The sequence below is a fragment of the Numenius arquata genome, chromosome 27, assembly GCF_964106895.1.
Source record: "Numenius arquata chromosome 27, bNumArq3.hap1.1, whole genome shotgun sequence".
Classification (NCBI taxonomy): domain Eukaryota; kingdom Metazoa; phylum Chordata; class Aves; order Charadriiformes; family Scolopacidae; genus Numenius; species Numenius arquata.
In genome coordinates, this window is record NC_133602.1 from 1670109 (window position 1) to 1691001 (window position 20893).

The 20893-nt window shown below is 64.0% G+C and overlaps 1 protein-coding gene across 1 annotated transcript; it reads left to right on the forward strand.

Annotated features, from left to right (window-relative positions):
• The first annotated feature begins 1976 nt into the window (after positions 1-1976).
• On the forward strand, positions 1977-20382 carry BCAN (brevican). The gene is made up of 14 exons (XM_074164435.1): positions 1977-2084; positions 8850-8942; positions 9054-9446; positions 10690-10864; positions 10957-11084; positions 12411-12704; positions 13948-14205; positions 14923-15714; positions 17787-17894; positions 18099-18257; positions 19297-19379; positions 19709-19853; positions 20064-20246; positions 20357-20382. The coding sequence occupies exons 2-14, from the start codon at positions 8858-8860 to the stop codon at positions 20380-20382; spliced, it is 2829 nt and encodes a 942-aa protein (XP_074020536.1). The 5' UTR covers positions 1977-2084; positions 8850-8857.
• Positions 20383-20893: the final 511 nt, after the last annotated feature.

Consider the following 20893-nt stretch of genomic DNA (forward strand, 5'->3'; position numbering starts at 1 on the left):
CTCAGGAGGAGGATATCCGTGTCCCTGGGGGATGCTTGGGATTGAAACCCACCCTGGGATAAGGATATCTGTGTCCCTGGGAGATGCCCAGAGTCAGGAGCCACCCGAGATGGGGACATCCATGTCTCTGGGGAATGCTCAGGCTCAGGAGTCACCTGAGGTAGGGACATCCATGTCCCTGTGGGATGCTCGGGGTCAGAACCGGCTGGGATGGGGACATCCATGTCCCTGGGAGATACTCAGGGTCAGGAGCCACCTGAGGTAGGGACATCCATGTCTTTGGGGGATGCTTGGGGTCAGAACCCCCTGGAATGGGGATATCTGTGCCCTCTTGTCCCTGCAGGGTGCTCGGGGGTGGCAGTTTGGCAGCAGCAGAGGTTTGGGGGGGCAGCAGGTTTGCGGGCGCCACAGTCCTGCACCCCCCGGCGGGTGCGTGTCCCCCCAGGGTGGGGGTCCTTCGGGGCGCCGGCGAGCTTGGTGCAGGGTGAGCAGCGGGCGCTGCTACGTGGCTTTGAGCAGGGCTGGAGGGGGAAGGAGGAGAAGGAGGAGGAGGAGGAGAAGGAGGAAGCACAGCTGGGCATTGGGGCCCTTCCAGCCTGGACGCAGCTGGGGATCGCCTGCAGCCAGGGTGGGGGCTGTGGTTGTTGCATGGGGTCCCCATGGGGTCCGACCCCTTCCCGTGCCCTCGGCTGCTGGGGCTGGGTCTGAGGCAATGGGAAGGACTGGGAGGCCCCCGATATCTCTGGGGCAGGGATGGGGATTCTCTGATGTCTAATAAGGGTTGTGCCCTGTTGACACCTTCTCTTCTCCCTCCTCCCCTGCCCCTTCCAGGAGCTGGATGTCCCAGGGGCTTTGCCCCACCGATGTCACCAGTCAGGAGGGACCAGGAACTGCCCAGAGAAGGGACAGGCAGAGCAGCAGCCCTGGAAGATTCGCTCTGAAAACCCAAAACCCCGGCCGGGATGGGAACATTTGTTCCCAATTAGGCTGGGGGACGCTCCTTGCTGAGCAGGCACTTTGCGCTTCCCCGGCCCCGAGCCTTTTGCCGCAAAAGTGCAGGATGTGACCTCATGGGTCGGGTTTGGGGTGGGGGGGGGGTGGGCAGAGGATGGGGCAGCCCGTGGCTTTCACCCCTGCTCTTCCCAGTGTCCATCCCGGTGTCCATCCCGGCCCCGTACCACCATGCGGTTGCCCGGAGGGCTGAGCGTTGCGGCGTGCATCACCCGCCGGGCTGCACCGCTAACGAGGCCGTCTCCGCCGCCCGTAAATTATTTCCCAGGGCGACGAATGATTAATTCTGCTCAGGAGCTGCGGCTTTCTGCAAACTCACCCGAGCAATTATCTGGCAGGCGCCGCGCCGCCCCCCCCCCACTCCCCCCGGCCAGAGGATGCTCCGTGCCAGGGAAAGTTGGAGTGAGATCTGGTTAAAAAAAGCCCTGAGGCCGGTTGGTGGGTGCTGCCCTTCTCCCCAGGGGCTTGGGTCTGCAGATGAGGGTCCCCAACTTCACCCCACACCCCACTAGGGCACCCAGGTCCCGATACGTCCCTCTGGGAGCAATCTGTAAGCCATCAAAATTAAAAATACATTCATTATCCTGGGTCCCATTAACACAGATGAAGGTGGGTAAACTGAGGCAGGGCACGTGGTCTCTGCGGGACCAAGCTTGGCTGTGAGCGGGTCTCTGGAGGTCTGGAGGTCAGGTCTGGCTGCTCTCCCCACCCTTTTGGGGGCTGGCAAAGCCCCTGGGTCCCCCCCAAACCCCCAGACAGTGCCTCCACCCCCGTGGGGATCCACCAGCCTCGCTGCGAAGGGGGTTTTGCATGACAAAGCCTCCGCTGGCTACTGGGACCCCCATCCATGACCCCCTCCCCGTCCAGCTGAAGCTGCCAAATATTAGAAATAACCACCCAAAAGGGGCTTTGGGGGGGGGACGGACCCCCTTTTCAGGCTGGGTCTGGGAGAGCCAGCGTTAAATAACGTGCCCAAGTTGAGCATCCTCCTCTCCCCACACTCGGCATCCCGTGCTGGCTTTGCCAGCTGCCAGGAGGGAGGGAAGGGGAGGGCAGAAGCGCCTGCCAACACAGTAATAATTTATTTTTTTATTTCCCCCCCCCCCCCCCCTTAATTAGGGGAAGGAATAAATATAAAAGGAGGAGGGAAAGGGGAAGGAAAAAAAAAAAAAGGGAAAAAAAAAAATTAAAAAAAAAAAAAAAGAGAGAGAGGAGGACACGGACACACACACACACACACACAGAAGACTCCTCTTTTCTCGCTGCCTGCACTTATGCCCGGCGGAGCTGGTTCCAGGCCGTCCTGCCAACCTGCTGCCGACCGCTGCCTGCGCTGCCCCGGAGAAGCCGCAGCTCAGCCCCGCACCGCGCCCCCCCCCCGCCGCGGAGAAGGACCACCGAGGGGCTGCCGCAAGGTGGGAGACGCGGGGAAAGCGACGGGGGGGAGGTGGGTGTGTGTGAGTGTGTGTGTGTGTGTGTGTGTGTGAGTGTGGGGGTGTGATGCGTGTGTGTGTGATGCCCGCTCCGGGGCGGGGGGGGGACACACACACAACTGCCGTACTGCGCTATTAATTTCAATATCTCCTTTCACCTCTGCGCCGGCGGAAAGTAAGCGGTGAGCGGGGTTGGGGGGGGGGGGGGGGGGGACACGGGACAGGACGGGGGGGGGGTTACCGAGAGCTTTCCCTGTGATTTTCCCCCCCCTCCCCCCCCGCGCGGGATGCAGGGGCTCAGGGCATCCTCCTGCCCTGCAGCGGAGGATGCTTGAAGCTGGTGGTCCCCCCCCAACGGTCCCGCTTAGGGGAGGTTTGTCCTTGTCACCGACCCCCCCACACCACCCCCCCCCCCCGGAGGACAGAATCGCGCTGCAAGGTTGCTTTTTTTTTTTTTTAACGGATCAGTTTGTACCGGCGGCGGTTCTGCAGATCTGGGGGCAGAGAGGGGGCTGAGGGGGGGGTGTGTGTGTGTGTGTCTTGCTAAGTTGGGTGGAAAAAGGACTTTGGTTCTGCCCGCTCGCCGCAGCCTGGAGCCCAGCCCGGTCGGGCTCGAAGATTTTGGGGATAAAGGGGATTTTGGGGGACTGTTTCAGCAGCTGCTCCCGCGGGACCCTCAGTTTGGGAGAGCTGCTGGGGGTCCGGCGTGGGACTTGGGGTGTCCCGTCTCGGGGGAGCCCTCCCCGTCCGTCCTGCAGAGCCTCTGGACGGGTCCTTGTCCCAAGGAGGCTGCAGTCAGGGTGGCAGTGGAAAGGGAAACTGAGGCACGGAGCTGGGCAGGGGCTTGCACAGAGACCCAGGGGTCCGGCTCCCCCCTCTCCTGCCCGTCCCCCTCTCTGCTCTCCCTGGGGAGGTTTTCAGGGTCCCGCAGGGGTTGGGGCAGAGTTTGGGGTTTGGGATGGCTGTGGGGCACCGCCGGATCTCCCCGTCCTCCCCCAGCTCTGCCGGTGTCCCGGGGCGGGGGACAGGAGGGGCTGGAGGAAAATAGAAACGTTTTGCGGGATTTTCATGGCTTTTTCCCACCGAGCAGCCCCAGCTCCCCCGTGGGGTGCCCCGGGCTGGGGTAATTTTCTGTAAACCCCTTCCCCCCCCGCCCCCCCAGCTAGAGCATTTTGTCCCTCGGGGTGAACGGGCTGCCCTTGAGCATCCCCCCCTCCCCGGGGACCACTTTTGGGCGAAGCCGCCTCCTCTCCCATCACATCGACTTCTCCCGTCTCAACCCAACCCAGAACCTGTTGCTCTTCCTTTCGGGGTGGGAAAAGCTCCCTGTGCCCCAGCTCGGATCCTTTTCCAACCGCTTGAGGAGTTGGGGGGGGTGTGGGGGTGTGGGGTGGCGCATGGCAGTGAGACTGGTCAGGATGCTTTAAGGGCTGCTTTTCAGGGAATGGGTTTAGACTGGGGAAACTGGGAGCCCGGGTCCTTCCTCGGGGCGCTGTGGTCTTGTGCTGGGAGTAACGAGCTGCGAGTCTGAAGGTGCCAAGGGGCCCGGGAGACCTGGTTTAGTGGGTGCCACCTGAGGAGCAGTGCCCAAATCTGGGACCCCCCCATCCTCCACCCCACACTTATCCTGCCCCACCTCGTGCCTCAGTTTCCCCACAGCTGGGAGAGGCAGGGTTGGGGGTGCAAACCTTCATGTGTGCGCGCGACATGCTCACCCAGGTGCGCGTGTGCCCACGTGTCCCTGGGGGTCCCCGAGGGGTCTCCATCTCTCCATGGGGGAGACCGCCCCCCCCCCCCGGCCTCCCCTGGACCTCCTGCTGCGGGGGGCACATCCCAGTGTCCCAGCCCTGCAACAAGGAACCCCTTTCTCCCTGCTGGGTTGGGGGGGTGGCAAGTGGCTCTGGCAGCCGGAGGGACCCCCCCGTTGTCCCCACCTGCTTCCGGACTTTTAAGCTCTGCCAGCGGCTGCTGCCAAGAGGCTGCTGGGTGCTTCCCCCTGCAGAGACCATGGCTCGTCCCCTCCCAGGGAACCTGGTGTGTCCCCCCGAGTACTGCCCCGCTCCGGGGACCCCTCCGGGCATGGCTGCACCCCATGAACATCCAGGGTTGGGGACCGATCCTGGACACAGGGCCAGTTTGCAGCGAGGTGGGGGGGGGGGGGTGATGTGTGCGTGACACTGATACAGAGACGACCACGTGCGCGCTGGGATGGGTGCGTGCGTGGCCGGGGACATCGGTGCGTCCGGCTGGCTGGGGTGTCCGAAGCCCTTTGCCAGTGGGGACGTGGGTTGTCCGCTTGTGCCTGGAGCGGGGCCAGCCTCTGCCCGTGGCTGCTGACTCATTCTGCAGCTGAGCATCCCTGGAAAGCCACCGCTCCGCTGCCTGTCCCCCCCCCTCCTTTCCCCGGGCTCGCTGCGGGCTGGCAGGGCACCTTGTGAGCTGGGATGAGTAACCATCACGTGGAGGGGACAAGGGGGCCCTGGAGGAGAAAGCCCCTCTCTGGAGATAGGAAGGGATCGGGCTCGTGGCTGCGTCACCCCCCCAGCATCGCCCTGGACCAGCCCCAAGTCACGCCGGCCCCGTGTTCAAGGAGCCGCCTCCGAAAGCAGGGCCGAGCTCAGGGGAGAAAGAATCATCGCTCCTGGCCCAAAATAGACTTCAGCTCCATTTTCCACCTGGTTTCCCACGGAAATGGAGGTTAGTCGGCCCCGCCACGTGCGTGCCCTCGTCTCGGTCCGTCCCCAGCATCTCCGAGGTCTCGGGGACGATTGAGCCCCAAAAGCCACCATCATTTCCCCCTCTCTGAGGTTTTTGGCCACCTTTCCCTAGTCCTGCTCCCAGCTTTCCCCTCCTGATGTGTGGGCTGAAAATTTTTCCGTTTGTGGCAAATAAGGAAAAAAAAACAAAAACCAAACCCAAAAATCCAACCCCAAACCCCAAACATGACATCTGAGAGTTTTCTTGCCATCACAGGACTCCAGGACCTTGGGGCATCGCCCATGGGTAAGGGAGAAACTGGGTTTAACCCTTTCCACATCCCATTCCCAGTGCTGGCACACTGGTCCCAGCCGGGGACTGGCACCGGAGGGGAGCAGCCAGCCACTCATCCCAGTTTGCCCAGTTCCTGCAGAGTTTTATCACTTGAATTTCCTCCCCGGGGCTTCGTGGCTGCCGCCGGCCGCGGCTCACGCCACCGCGGCGCCTTGGGAACGGGAAGAAAAGGCGCCCGTGACAAAAGCCTTCCTCGCTTGGCCGCCCGGGGGGGGGGGGACGGCAGCCAGCCCCCGCGCTGGAGCCCGGCCACCGCCACCGAGCAGGAGGGTTTTGTATCCCTCGCTCCAGAGCCGTGGGGCTGAATTCAAATGATCCGGTCGGAGCAGAGAAAGCCCCCAGTTTGGCTCTGGCACCGCCGGCCGGGTCCTGGGTGGACTGGGCTTTGGCTCCTGCTGGGAAGGGGTGGTTTGTGGTCTTTGCATGATGGTCAATGCCCATGGTGTGTGGTGCCAGGGGCTGTACGTCCATGGTGTGTGGTTGACAAGGGTTGTGCATGCATGATGCATGGTGCCAGGGGCTGTGCATCCATGGTATATGGTGCCAGGGGCTGTACATCCATGGTGTGAGGCTGTATGTCCATGGTGCATGGTGCCAGGGGTTGTACGTCCATGGTGCCAGGGGTTGTACGTCCATGGTGCTTGGTGCCAGGGACTGTGCATCCATGGTATATGGTGCCAGGGGCTGTACATCCATGGTGTGAGGCTGTATGTCCATGGTGCATGGTGCCAGGGGTTGTACGTCCATGGTGCCAGGGGTTGTACATCCATGGTGCTTGGTGCCAGGGACTGTGCATCCATGGTATATGGCGCCAGGGGCTGTACACGCATGATACATGGTGCCAGGGGCTGTATGTCCATGGTGTGTGGCTATACGCCCATGGTGTGTGGCTGCACATCCATGGTGTGTGGTGCCAGGGGCTGTATGTTCATGGTGCTAGGGGCTGTGAATCCATGATATATGGTGTGAGGGGCTGTACATCCATGGTGTGTCGTTCTAGGGGCTGTACATCCGTGGTGTGTGGTGCCATGGGCTCTATGCGCATGGTGCCAGGAGCTGTGCATCCATGATATATGGTGTGAGGGGCTGTACATCCATGGTGTGTGGCTGTATATCCATGGTGTGGGGTGCCAGGGGCTGTCCATCCATGGTGCCTGGTGCCAGGGGCTGTACATCCATGGTGTGTGGTTCCAGGGGCTGTGCATCCATGGTGCTTGGTGCCAGGGACTGTACATCCATGGTGTGTGGTGCCAGGGGCTGTACATCCATGGTGTGTAGTTCTAGGGGCTGTACATCCATGGTGTGTGGTGCCAGGGGCTGTACATCCATGGTGTGTAGTTCTAGGGGCTGTACATCCATGGTGTGTGGTGCCAGGGGCTGTACATCCATGGTGTGTAGTGCTAGGGGCTGTACATCCATGGTGTGTAGTTCTAGGGGCTGTACATCCATGGTGTGTGGTGCCAGGGGCTGTACATCCATGGTGTGTAGTTCTAGGGGCTGTACATCCATGGTGTGTGGTGCCAGGGGCTGTACATCCATGGTGTGTAGTGCTAGGGGTTGTACATCCATGGTGTGTGGTTCCAGGGGCTGTGCATCCATGGTGTGTGGTGCCAGGGGCTGTACATCCATGGTGTGTAGTTCTAGGGGCTGTACATCCATGGTGTGTGGTGCCAGGGGCTGTACATCCATGGTGTGTAGTGCTAGGGGTTGTACATCCATGGTGTGTAGTGCCAGGGGCTGTACATCTATGGTGTGTAGTTCTAGGGGCTGTACATCCATGGTGTGTGGTGCTAGGGGCTGTACATCCATGGTGTGTGGTTCCAGGGGCTGTACATCCATGGTGTGTGGTTCCAGGGGCTGTGCATCCATGGCGTGTGGTGCGGGGGCTGTATTCACACCCTCTCCCCGGTGCACTGGTCCCACGGGTAAACTCAGGGAGCACTGTTCGCAGAGGGATGCAGGTGACGGGGACAGCCTCCCGGCGGCTTGGCCCTGGCAGCCAGAGACCTGGCCCAGAGAGCGCCCAGGAGGTGCCAAATCCTCTTCTGTGGCTGCCGAAATCAATGCAGCACAAAGAGCTCATAAATTTCGAAGATGCTCTGAGTCTCAGGGTCACCGTACTCCTGTCCTCGGGGAACCGAGCGGTGCATCCTCGGGTACGGGGAGGGGGGGGGGGTGTGCTGAGGAGACCCCCAGCCTCTGCGGAGGGGTGAGGGGGTATGGGGGTCTGTGTCCCCCCTGCACCACGTAGGGGCATCTCCCCGCATCCCCAGCATCCTCCTCCTCTCCGGATGGCTGTTAAGAGCCCGTGGGCAACCGGAACCCCTCCGCGACATGCCCGGCGTCCCCAGCGATTCCCCCCCCCCCCAAGGGGGGTGGGTGGGCAGTGCTAGCCACTGGGCTCTCCTTTCAGCGCTGGTCCCCAGCCCGCTGGGGAGAGCCCTTTGTGCCAGGCAGCCTTGAGAGAGGCCTGGGACATAATGGCCGCTTTGCTGGGCCCCGCTTTTCCCAGCCCCGCGCGGGGGGAACCTCCGGCGTGAGCTGAATGGCAAAGAGAAGCCCTCCCTGCTCCTTCCCTCCCCCTCCGCCCCGCGCTTTGTGTGCCCTCGGCCGTGTGTCGTACCCCCCCTCCCCGCTTCCCCAGCAGCTCGCTGACCTCAACACCCGCCGCGTCCCCCCCCCCTGCCCCCCCACCTCCATACACACAGCGCACACGTGCACGAGGGCACGCACACGCGTGTGCGCACCCGCACGTGAGCACGCCACCAGGGGCGGGTGGAAGCAGGAGGGCAGGCAGCACACGTGTGTGCCCTGCTTGCACGCTCGCCTCCCCTCGCGCCCTCTTTCCCTGCCACCCCCCAGTTGTTAAAAATCCCCTTTCTGAGGTTTTTCACTGTGGTCCCAGCCCTGGCATCACCCACCCACCCCCCCCCCCCCCCCCCAGCCAGGGCCACGGTTTGGGCTCAGGTTTTCTGTGCCATGGGGGCCAGGATGGGCTCTGGTGTCCCCGGGGGACCCCGGCTCCCCAGGAAGGCTGGTGGGGGCCGGATGGGACCCAGTGACCCCCCAGCCAATGGTCCCGGTGGCTGGTGCTTTCTTTCTCCTCTTCACCAGGGCACATTCCCTTCTCTTCCCTCTCCCCATCACCACCCCGTGGGTCCAGGTTACCCCCCAAGCCGTGCCGGTGCCACCCTCTCCATCTCTCCCCAGATGCCACATGCATCACCCCATCCCCACACACGCGGGCTGGGGTCCCTCCCCGACCTCTCTCCCTCCTGCAGGGAAGGGGTATTTTGGATGTTTCTTTGGATTTTAAGCCCAGTCGGTGTTTTTTCCTCTCCTCCCCCGTTTCAGGGCAGAGGATGGCCTCAGCCCTCCCGCTGCTGCTGCTCTGGGGGTTTGCCCCCACGGTGGTCCCGGAGGTGTTTGCCCCTGCAGATGGCACAGGTAACTCGGCATCATCGGGGGTACCCTGTGGTGGGGGTCTGGGGCAGGGGGGGGGGGGTGGTGTCACCCTATGGCAGTCTCCCCTCACGGCTCCTCTCTTCTCCCACCCAGAGGACGTCAAGGCTCTGCAGGTCTCCATCCCACGGCAGCCAGCCCTGGACGCCGTGCTGGCGGGTGACATCACCATCCCCTGCCTCATCACCTACCTCGGCCCCCAGCCCACCCCCGGCACCGCCGGCCGCCGGGCGGTACTGGGAACCCCCCGGGTCAAGTGGACCTTCATTTCTGAGGGCAAGGAGGTGGAGATCTTGGTAGCCCGGGGGGACAGGGTGAAGGTGAGCGAGGGCTACCGCCTTCGCGCCTCCCTGCCCATCTTCCACCAGCGCTACACCAACGCCTCCCTGCTGCTCACCGAGCTGCGCCCCAACGACTCGGGCATCTACCGCTGTGACGTGCAGCACGGCATCGAGGACGGGCACGACATCCTCCACCTCAGAGTCAAAGGTACCGCCAGGTGGGGAGCAGTGGGATTTAAGGCTGGGGGAGGTCTGGGAGGGGCAGGGGGGTAGGGGTTCATCCTGCCCAGGTGCCTTCTCCTGGCTCAGCAAACCCCTCCTGCACCCGGGGGGACGATGCGCCCGTGTGGGTGGGGGGGCTGCCCAAAGGGGGACCTGGGTGCAGATGCACCCTCATGGGTGGGGGGCTGCTGCAAAGATGCACCCATGTGGGTGGGGGGGCTGCCCAAAGGGGTAACCGGGTGCAGATGTACCCTAAAGGGTGGGGGGCTACTGCAAAGGGGCAGCCATATGAATGGGGGGCTGCCCAAAGGGCCACCTGTGGGGGGGTGGGGGTGCCCAAAGGGGGACCTGGATGCAGATGCACCCTCATGGGTGGGGGGGCTGCTGCAAAGGTGCACCCATGTGGGTGGGGGGGCTGCCCAAAGGGACAGCTGGGTGCAGATGTAGCCATTTGGGTGGGGGGGCTGCTGCAGAGGAGTACCTGGGTGAAGATGTAGTGGAGTGGGTGGGGGGGCTGCTGCAAAGGGGCACCCATATGGGTGGGGTCCTGCCCAAAGGGGCACCCAGGTACAGATGTACCCATATGAGTAGGGGGGCTGCCCAAAGGGGCACCCAGGTGGGTGGAGGACTGCTGGAAAGGGGCACCCGGGTGCAGGTGTACCCTAATGGGTGGGGGGCCTGCTGCAAAGATGGACCCATGTGGGTGGGGGGCTGCTTCTAAGTGGTACCCAGGTGGACATGCATCACTATGGGTGGGGGGCTGCCCAAAGGGGCACCTGGGTGGGTGGGTGGGCTGCTGGAAAGGGGCATCCAGGTGCAGATGCACCCATATGGGTGGGGGGGCTGCTGCAGAGGGGTACCCAGATGAAAATGTAGCAGAGCGGGTGGGTGGGGGGCTGCCCAAAGGGGCACCCAGGTATAGATGCACCCATATGGGTAGGGGGGCTGCTTGAAAGGTGCAACTGGGTACAGATGTAGCCAAGTGGGTGGGGGGCTGCCCAAAGGGGCACCTGGGTGGAGATGTACCAGTGTGTGTGTGGGGGGGCTGCTGGAAAGGGGAACCTGGGTGGAGATATATCCATAGGGGTGAGGGGATGCCCAAAGGGAAACCCATATATGGGGGGGGGGGGGGGGGCTGCTGGGAAGATGCACCCTGGTGCGGATGCACCCGTGTGGGTGGGGGCTGCTGTGAAGCCCCTTGCCCCATGCCTATGTGTCCCCCCTCCCAGGGGTGGTGTTTCACTACCGGGAGGGCTCCATGCGTTACGCCTACACCTTCGCCGAGGCGCAGGAGGCTTGTGCCCGCATCGGCGCCCGCATCGCCACCCCCGAGCAGCTCTACGCCGCCTACCTGGGGGGCTACGAGCAGTGCGATGCCGGCTGGATCGCCGATCAGACTGTCAGGTGGGGACCACCATCACCCCGGCATCGCGCCCTTCATCCCCCGTGACCCCCCCTGGGAGCCGTCAGCCCTCCCCTCTGCTTTCCTGCCCCAGGTACCCCATCCACACCCCCCGCGAGGCCTGTTACGGAGACATGAACGGCTTCCCCGGGGTGAGGAACTACGGTGTGGTGGACCCGGAGGACATGTACGATGTCTACTGCTACGCCGAGGACCTCCCAGGTGCCTGCGGTGCCACCAGCCCTGTCCTACCCCCCGCCCCTTGCTTTTGTGGCCACACTAACTCGCCCCTGTAACCCGTTGCGAACCCCAGCGTAAAAGCTGCCCCGAAACCTCTGAGTTCCACAAAGTTTTGGGCACCTTGATGCACGCAAAGGTGGGGGACTCAATGTTTGCTCCCCAAAACAGCTACGGTTTGGTTCTGGGAGGTGTGCGGCTCGTTCCCTCCCAGCAGCTGGTGCCCATCCCTGGGCATCCTCGGGGCTGGAGGATGCCCAGGGTGATCCGCCCCATAGGCTGCGTGGTGTTTTGGGGTCTGGGAAGGCTCATTCTGAGCTTTGCATGCATTGGGTTCTGCTTGTCCCACAGCTCGGGGACATCCCACCTGGTTGGGTGTGTGTGGAGATGGCCAGGGACATCCTTTGGGCCCGGGTTGGGGTCTCCGGTGGTGGCTGTGGCTGCCGTGGGGGTGGCTGGGGGGATGCCAGGCAGATGGCAGGCATGCGGTGCGGGATGCTGGGCACGATGTGCTGGTACCGGGAGAGCCGTGCGGTCACGGGGGCTGGCATGTGGCGTGCATTAGGGTCACGGTCTCCAGTCCTTCTCAGTGTGAAGCCCCACCATGGCACCTGCTGGGCTTGCAGGTCCCCTTAGAAATGTCCCCTACGTGGATTGCGCTGTGCAGGGCACAGACTGGCTCCTCTGCATCCTTTTTATGGGTTCCAGGGGCTTGGATGGAGGCTTGGACGGGGCTTGGAGCAACCTCGTCTGGTGGGAAGTGTCCCTGCCCAGGGCAGGGGAGGGAAAAGGATGGGCTTTAAGGTCCCTTCCCACCCAAACCATTCCATGATCACATGATATTAGGAAGAAATTTTTCACTCTGAGGGCGCTGAGAGCCTGGCCCAGGTTGCCCAGAGAAGCTGTGGCTGCCCCATCCCTGGAGGGGTTCAAGGCCAGGTTGGAGGGGGCTTGGAGCAACCTGGGCTGGTGGGAGGTGTCTGGTGGGACTGGGTGGTCTTTAAGGTCCCTTCCCACCCAAACCATTCCATGACTCTATGCTTTGAAGTCCCAGCTCCGTTTCCGAGGGCAGGTTTCCCGTGTGGCACGAGAGCTCCAGCCGTGCCCCGTTGCCCTGTGCAGGGAGACTGGAGCCAGGCAGGGAGGCAGCAGCTCCCTCCAGCCCCCCCGTCCCCCTCATCAGGACCACGCTGGATGTCCCCATCCCCAAGCCAGCTCCTGGGGCCGTGCAGAGAGCAGAGGGGCTCCTGCAGCCCGTTTCCCCCCCCCTCCCCAGCGCTGATCCCCTCCGTCTCCTTCCTCTCTTCGCAGGGGAGATCTTTTTGGAGACATCCCCAGAGAGATTCACGCTGGAGGAGGCGGCGGTGCACTGCCGGGCGCTGGGGGCCCAGCTGGCGAGCCCGGGGCAGCTCTACGCGGCGTGGAGCGGGGGGCTGGACGCCTGCAGCCCCGGCTGGTTGGCCGACGGCAGCGTCCGCTACCCCATCGTCACCCCCCGGGAACGCTGCGGGGGGGCCCTGCCCGGCGTCAAAACCATCTTCCTCTTCCGCAACCAGACGGGATTCCCCGATGCCCAGAGCAGATACGATGCCTATTGCTTTCGAGGTAAAGAGGGGCGCCCCCTCGCCCCCCCCCCCTCTGCCCCCCGCCTCCGGGTGTTCCCGGGCAGGGAGCAACCTAAGCTTTTGGGAAGGCGCCGGGAAACGCAGGGTGCCGGCTCCCGCAGAGCCGGGGTGTCCTGTAGGGTCGGGATGGCACCGGGATCCCGGTGTGTTGGCGGCGATATCGCGATAGAGCCAGGGGTGTTTGGTACCATCTGCGTCGTGCGCATCACCCTCCCGTGGGAGGGTAGGGGTGCCTTGCGTGGTCCTCACGTCGCACGCCGATATATCGTGATAGGGGAGGGATAACCTGCATGGTCCCGCTACTGATACATCACGATAGAGGAGGGATGTTTTGCGTGGTCTCAATGGTGCATGCTGCTATATCGCGACAGAGTAGGGATGCCCTGCATGTCCTCGGTACCGTGTCGCGATAGAACAGGGGGTGTCCTGCGTGGTGCTGTCGGTCTGCATGCCCTGCGGGGGCACAGATGATTCATCCCCCAGGGCAGGGGGGCTCTGCCGGGTCCCTGCCGGCTGCGAGGCTGGTTTTTAGGGAATGTCGCAGCGGTGAAGAGGGAACAGGACCCACAGGCAGCGGCGCTGGGCCGACTGCACTGCCGGGGGTGGCCTGGATGCTGGTCGATAAGCCAGGGGAGGATGAGCAAGGATGAAGGCTGGCAGGGATAGTGGGCATGGAGGGAGGAAGAGCAGCCCCTCTGCTCCTCCTTCCCTGTCCCACATCTCTCTGCAGCCCCCCGGGGCCACGGGGGCTCGCGATGGGGACACTGTCCCCCGGATCAACTGGATGCCGTGCATCTCCATGCCTCAGTTTCTCCATCTCTCAGCAGGGAAAGCCATGGGTCAGGCAGGATGGACCCGTCCCATGAATCCGCGACCCCTATAACCCACTAACTCCCCACACGCGTCTGCGCTCCCCGGGGTGGGGATGGGGGAGTGGAGAAGGACCCCCCCACCCAGGGTTGGGTGCCAGCGTGCAACGAGGTTTAGGGTTCACTGGAGGGGGAGAAGCGGGGACACCTGCTGTCGGGAAGGGCAGGGACGAGCAGAAAACACCCTGCGAGTGGAAAATTCGGCGCTGCCCGGATGCTGGCCGAAGCCACGAGCCCCCACCGGGGTGCCAGGCTGTCCCCAAGGCTCCAGCCCCACGCCGGGGGCGAGGGCATCTCTGCCTGCCGCGGGGCCAGGAGCGGGGCAGTAATATCCCACTTTCTTTCTGCCCACAGAAGGGACATACTCTTTCCCTGAGGCTGCAGGAAAATACCGAGCCAGAGAGCCCGAGGGCCTCCAGGAGATTGTTACAGTGGCAGAAAAGCTGGAGGAGCTGCAGCTGCCCAAAGCGCAAGTGGAGATTGAGTCGCGAGGGGCTATTTACGCCGTCCCTTTCTTTAAGGACGCTGAGCTGGAAAAGCCGAGCCCGTCCCCCGAAGACGCCCCGGGGCCAGGGACCCGGCACCCCCCGCTAGATACCTCCGTGTCCTCAGGTCACCCAGCCCCTGCCATCCCCTTTTCCCATGGCCCCGGCCGTCCCCGAGGCAGGCGTCCCCCCCTTAGCTGTGCTGCCAAAGTGGGGAGCCCATTCCCCGCGGAGGAGGATGGGGGGGGACAGGGACAGTTGGGGACACGGGTAGGTCGAGCAGCCGCTGGGGCGATGCCAGGGCTGGGGTGCAAGAGAGAAGCCACAGGGACGGAGGCGCCAGGATGGCAAGGAGAGGTCGGAGGCACCCGTGGGTGCCCGGGTGTCCCCAGCCGTCCCCATCCCTCCCATGGAGGGAGCACCCGTGGCCGGGGCACCCGTGTCTTGATGTAGGGCTGGGCACAAGCCACCGGTGTGGGGACAGCCGTCTGTCCCTCCCTTGGCCGGGGTCCAGCAATGCAGGGTCAGTGGCGGACTGTGATTTAGCAACACGAAGAGCCGGAGCAGGGAGAGGAGGCCAGGCGCAGCGGTGAGGGGCTGAGCGTGGCCCCCACTGCTGGGAAGCCTGTGCCGGGGCCGGTGGCCAAGCTAGAGCTCGGTTTGTCATGGCCACTTCAGAGGGGACAATGTCACATGGGCTCAGAGCCGTTTCTGTCTCCCTGGGGATCTTCATGCTGGCGTCACCCCCCACCGTGGGCAGGATCCGCAGCGATGCCGGTGGCCACACGGTCCGACTGGCTCCCGGTGCCGGCGTCTCACTGCCATTCTGCCTTGCCCTTTGCAGAGGAGGAGGAGGAGGGAGCAGCGCCGGGCAGGGACACGGCCAGTACCTCGGCAGAGAGTGGAGGGCGAGACCCCAGCCAGCCCACGGAGCCGGATGGAGCCGCCGGTGCTCAGACGCTCTCCGTGGCCCCGCGGGCGGGCGCAGAGGGACCCACCGGTGCCCCGTCCCCGGCGGGGGCCGCAGCAGGTGACACGGAGCATCCCGAGGGGTTTCCCCAGCCGCCCAGCCCCACTGTCCCCACGTGCCGCCCCCATCGCCCGCAGGATGCCATGGGGCGGCCAGCCCACACTGCCAGCCCTGGGCCACCAGGGCACCGGGTGACATCGCCGACCAGTGCCACTTCTGCCACCTCGACAGATAGCCGAGAGCCCGGCGGCCACAAGTCCCGTGGGGCGAGCACCTCTGTCCCCACCGCCGAAGATGCTGAGCTGTCAGGAGACGTGGCCGAAAGCCCCGGCGTGTCCCCGCTGCCCCCTGCGCCCCCGCAGACGCAGGAGGAGGGAGAGGAGGAGTCGGGGGCCCTGTGGGTCCCCTCACCCGCAGTCCCTGGGGACGGGAGCACCGTCCCTGCGGCGGAGGTGACGGCGGTCACACCTTGGCACGTGGAGGCACCTGGCAGCAGCAGCAGTGCGCCGGCGGCGGGAGGCAAGGAGGCTGTGCCGAGACCCCCGGGCAGTGATTCAGGAGAGGAGGAAGAGGAGGAGGAGGAGGAGGAGGAGGAGGAGGAAGAGCACCCCGCTCCCTCCGTTGCAACCGTGGAGGGTTTCCTTGCAGCCATTCCCGGAGAACCAGGTGGGACCCGCAGGGATGGACTCACCTCTCCCCGTACCGGCAGCTCCGGGGTGGTCCCGGTGGGGACCTCATTGGGGGACGCAGCCCCCAGCACAGCCGCCCCCCTGCCCGCCCTCCCCACCGAGCGGGCCAGCGTGGGGGCGGGAGCCCGCTCGGCCGGGGGTCCCCACCGTGCCACCCTGGCCCTGGGGGCAGCCCTCCTGGCTGCTCTCTGCCACTAGAGAAAGCCAACACCTTTCCTTCACGCTGTGCTTCCCTCTGTCTGTCCGTCCGTCTGTCCGTCCCTCCTCTCTCTCTCTCTCTCTCTCTCTCTCTTTCCTCCTCAGCTGGGTAAGGGAAGGTTACAGGTCCGGAGAAGCGCATATTTGTCAAACAAATTGGTCCGAGCTCTGCATGCACTTAAATCTCTTCTACTTCTGTGAAGTGTTTTAATGACTGTTTCCATGAAAAACAAAACAAAACAAAAAACAAACAAACAAACAAAAAAAAAAATCAAAAGAAGGCCCCAACCCCTCCTCTGACTAACAGTGGTACTAATAAAGGGAATTAAAAGCTTTCTAGAACAAGCATCTCGGCTAGCTCTTCCCTTCGTCCTTGCGCCTGCTGCCTCGCTCACCGCCCGCGCACGTCCCCCCCCCCCCCCCCCCCCCCCCCCACTGACGAACTAATTCCCCGGCCCCCGCCCCGTTCCCGCGACTCCCCGGGGAAGTGGGTGGATGGGACCCCCCCCGTGTGAGGTGGGGTACGGCTGCTTTGCACCCTCCCTGCAGCCCCCCCTGGGCTGGATCACCCCGCGCTGCCTGGGCAGAGGGACAAGGGGTGAGCAGGGGGGGGTTCCCACCCCTGGAGCCATGGGGGGCACAGATGGGTCCTGGGGTGCAGAGCCCCACTAAGAGCACCCCTTGATGGCCAAGTGCCCCAAAGTGCCCCTGGGGAGCACAGGGCCCCCCTGAGCCCCATTTCCCCCCCAAGAGGGCTGAGATGGGCGAGCGGTGGGTGCGTGAGCTGTCATGGGGGGGGGGGGGCGTGTCACCCACCCAGACCCACCACACCAGGGTTCTCCCAGCTCCAGTGCCCCCAAGATCCTGCCCCATCTGCTTTCCCGGCTCCCTGCAAGGGTGGCTCCAGCGGAGGGGACCACGCAGGGTCCCTGCCCGGTCCCGTGGCACGGAGGGTGCTCGGTGGCAAGTGGCCAGTCCTTGCCGTTGCCCTGGCAAGGAGAAGTGCTCCGGAAGAGCCGGCCGGGTGGCGTTAGGGCCCTAAATAGCTCATCCCGCTCCATGCCTCGCTCTGCTGGGGATGAGCTGGGTGTCCCGAGCGAGCCGCCGGCACCTTGCAGGGAGGTGACGGTGTCTGGGGACGGGTGAGGGTGGCAGCATCGTCCTTGGCACGGCTCCACCGAGCCAAGGGCCATTAAACGGGCCTCATTAGGCTGGAGGGTGTCAAGGACTTTCAGTCCTCGCTCCGCCGGCGCTGGCGGCAGCCCTTAATCACGCTCCCGAGCCGGGGCTGGGAGCACACGATGTGCTCCCGGTGCCTTAATGACCGTAACGGGCTGGTTGGGGACACGCGGGTCAGGGACGGCGCCGGCTGAGTTATCAGCCCCCCCGGCCAGGCTGAAGGTGACAAGATGGGGACAGGCGCGAGGATCACCTTGTCGCCAGGCTGAGGACGTGCTGAAGGCTTTATCCCTCTGCGCGTCCCCGTCCCCGGACGCGTTGGCTGCATCGCTCCAGGGGACAGCAGGAGCCGTCCCCGGGTGGCGGGAGCAGGCCAGGGGCTGGCACGGCAGCCAGCCCACTGATGCGGAGGACGAGAGCGTCCAGCTCACATCCCCGTGTCCTGGGGGGTGGCCAAAGCCCCAAGCCCGGCCAGCTCTCGGCCAGCAAGGCTCAGCCAGGAGCTTGGCTCCGGGCATGTCCGAGTCCTTCCCTTGGTGCCCACAGTGGCCAGATGGAGGAGTTGATTGCTGTAGGGTGCTCAAAGCAGAGATGAGGCCTTAATGATGCCGGGCACTAACGAGGTCCTCTCCGTGAGCCCCCGTGGTGAGGAAGGCTGCGTGTCCCTTGCAGGTGGCTGCGTCCCCAACCCCTGCCTGAACGGAGGGACCTGCACGGAGGACGGCACCCACCTCACCTGCCTCTGCCTGCCCGGCTATGGAGGCAGCACCTGCGAAAGACGTGAGTCCCCCGGGTGCCACTGTGGCCACGTCAGCTTGTCCCCTCCAGCTGGTCCCCTGCTGCAGCCTTGTCTGCTGAACCAGCAGCCCAGGAGACAGAAATGCAGGGAAATCAGGGTTTTTTGGGTTTTTTTCTTGCTGGTGGGCTATGCTCCATCACCCTGACCCTCTCCTCTCTCCCCCCTCGCTCCCCACCCTGGCTCAGCGCTGGAGAAGTGCAGCCCCGGCTGGGACAGCTTCCACGGAGCCTGCTACAAGCATTTCTCCACCCGGAGGAGCTGGGAGGACGCGGAGACCCAGTGCAGGCATTACGGGGGGCACCTGGCCACCATCCTCACCCCTGAAGAGCAGGACTTCATCAACGGTACGTGGTGCCGCCCCAGACCCCGCTGCATCCCCCCGCTCCCGGACCTCTGTCCATGGGACCCTCGGCATCCCTAAGGGCTGGGCTTCCAGTTTTAACCTTTAAGCCAAAAAAGCAGCCGGGAGGCAAGGCTGCCCTGCTGTGCTGAGGGAGAGGAAGGTACAGTCTGGGGAAGGCGCAGAAAATAAAGAATAAAGGGAATAGATGATACGACGGATTGACCAGGGCTTGGTCAGATGCTCGCTGGCCACTTGGCTACTGAGAGAGTGGCAGGGGAAGCGCGACAGGCAGCAGGATCTGATGGAGGATGGATGGGTGGGTGGATGGATGGATGGATGGATGGATGGATGGATGGATGGGAGATACACAGATACATGGATAGACACGAGAGAAGACAGATAGATGCATGGACAGACATGGGAGCAGACAGATACAACCACGAGGGGTGGACAGACCAGTAGAGGGCTGGCCACATCCAAGTAAATCCGAAGGCAAAGCAACAACCCGCCTGAAAGGAGACATGGAGGGAGACGGGGGGAGGCAGAACGGGGGACAAGAGGAGCGGGGACAGGGCAGAGAGCAAAGAGGCCTGGAGGGATGAGGGTGAAGGAGGAGTGGAAAGGGAGAGAGCTGGCAGGGACCGGCCGGACCAGAAGAGGACAAGCAGGGACAGGCAAGGGACCTGCAGGGACAGGCAGGGACAGGCAGGGACAGGCAGGGACAGGGACACGGGGCTCTGCCGCCCTCTCCTGGCCAGCCCCGTCCCGCCGCTCTCCCGGGGGTCAAGGGAGAGGGGGTGTCCCGCTCTGTCCCGCTCTGTCCCCTTCGTGGGTCCCCTTGTCCCCAAACCTCCCACACCCCACTGCAGGGCTGGGGAAAACTCCACCCTCCATAACTCACCCCCAGACCCCAAATCTCCCCAAATTGAGCCTCCAGCTCCCTTGAGCCCCATCCTGACAGGGAGTGCTGGGGGGGGGGGGGGGTTGGTGGTGCTGGTGGTGCTCTCCCCCCCATACACACCCCCTTTACCCCCCCCCAGACCAGTACAGGGAGTACCAGTGGATCGGCTTGAACGACCGGACCATCGAGGGGGACTTCCAGTGGTCCGACGGGAGCCCCTTGGTAAGTCGGGCTACCAGCCCATGAGTGCCCCCCCCTCTGGGAGAAGACCACCCCCGCCAGGCACCTCCTCATCCTTCTCCATCGCTTGGGAATGTGCCCGAGGGATGGGTCTGACCCTGGGACCAGGCTTTGAAGCCCCCCCTCAAAGAGCTTCGACCGGGCTGAGCATCCTCCAGGGTGCTGTGGGTGAGGCAGACCACGGGATTTGGGGTCCCAGGGGGCACGTCATGGCCAGGAGGCTGCAGATGGGTGAGGGTCCCCCCCCCCTTAAAGGGCGTGCTGGGGTGCCCCATGCACCCCATCCTGCCTGTCCGTCCCCCCCGCCCCAGCTCTACGAGAACTGGCACCCCGGGCAGCCCGACAGCTATTTCCTCTCCGGGGAGAACTGCGTGGTCATTGTGTGGCACGATGGGGGCCAGTGGAGCGACGTCCCCTGCAACTACCACCTCTCCTACACCTGCAAAATGGGGCTGGGTAAGCCGTGCCCCCCACCCTGCACCCCTATCCCAGGCAGGGGGACTGGGGCTGCACCCTTCCACCACCCCAAATGGGGGGTCCCCACCACCACTGCAGTGGGGAAATGGGTTCTGTGCATGGGACTCTCATTTGGCATTTATCGGGGGGGTGGTTTGCTATGGTTTGGGGGTGCAATGACCCCTTGTCGTGTTGTGTCCCCCCCCCCAGTGCAGTGCGGGCCCCCCCCCACCGTCACCAATGCCCGTGCCTTCGGCAAACCAAAGCAGCGCTACGAGATCGGCTCCATCACCCGGTACCAGTGTCACCGTGGCTTCGTCCAGCGCCGCTCACCCGTCATCCGGTGCCGGGAGGATGGGACATGGGAGCCCCCCCAGCTGGCCTGCCGCCCCGGTGAGTGTGGGGCTCCCCCCGTCTTCCCCCCCCAGCACCCACCTTTGGGGCTCCCCCTGACTCCTCCTCTTGGGCCCCCATTCACCTAGGGCTTCTTATGTCCCCCCCAGGCCTGGCTCAGTCCCCCGACGACTGAGCGGGTCCCCAGGGCAGAAGCCACCACCTCCCTGTGTCCCGGAGGCGGCGCAGATGGGGACGGCAGCGGGGACACCAGCGCGGACCCCCGGGATGGCACAAAACCTCACCGTTGGGCGTCTGCCTCCTCCTGCATTTTGTATCTGTACAAAGAAATCCTCGTAACTAAAGATCTCCTTGAAAGGAGCCGACAACGACCCGAAATGTAGCACGAGGGGTGTTTTGTTCCCGGAGTCACAAATAGAGTTGAAATCGAGGTGTGGGGGGGGGGGAGACAGGACCGTGGGCAGGTGGTGGCAATGACACCCCAATGTCACCTCCAGCCGCTTTCTCCCACCTGTGGCCCAAGGGTCCTCACCCTGTGACACCCTGGTGGGGGTGACACCCCAGCTGTGCCGGGGGGGGGTGCCAGGGGGCTTTTGCACTCCCCAGGAAAGGCAGGAGCCACTGCCGCGGGCTCGGGGTGGGTACATGTCACCCAAACCTCCCCTCTGTCCTTCTGTGGGTGCTAA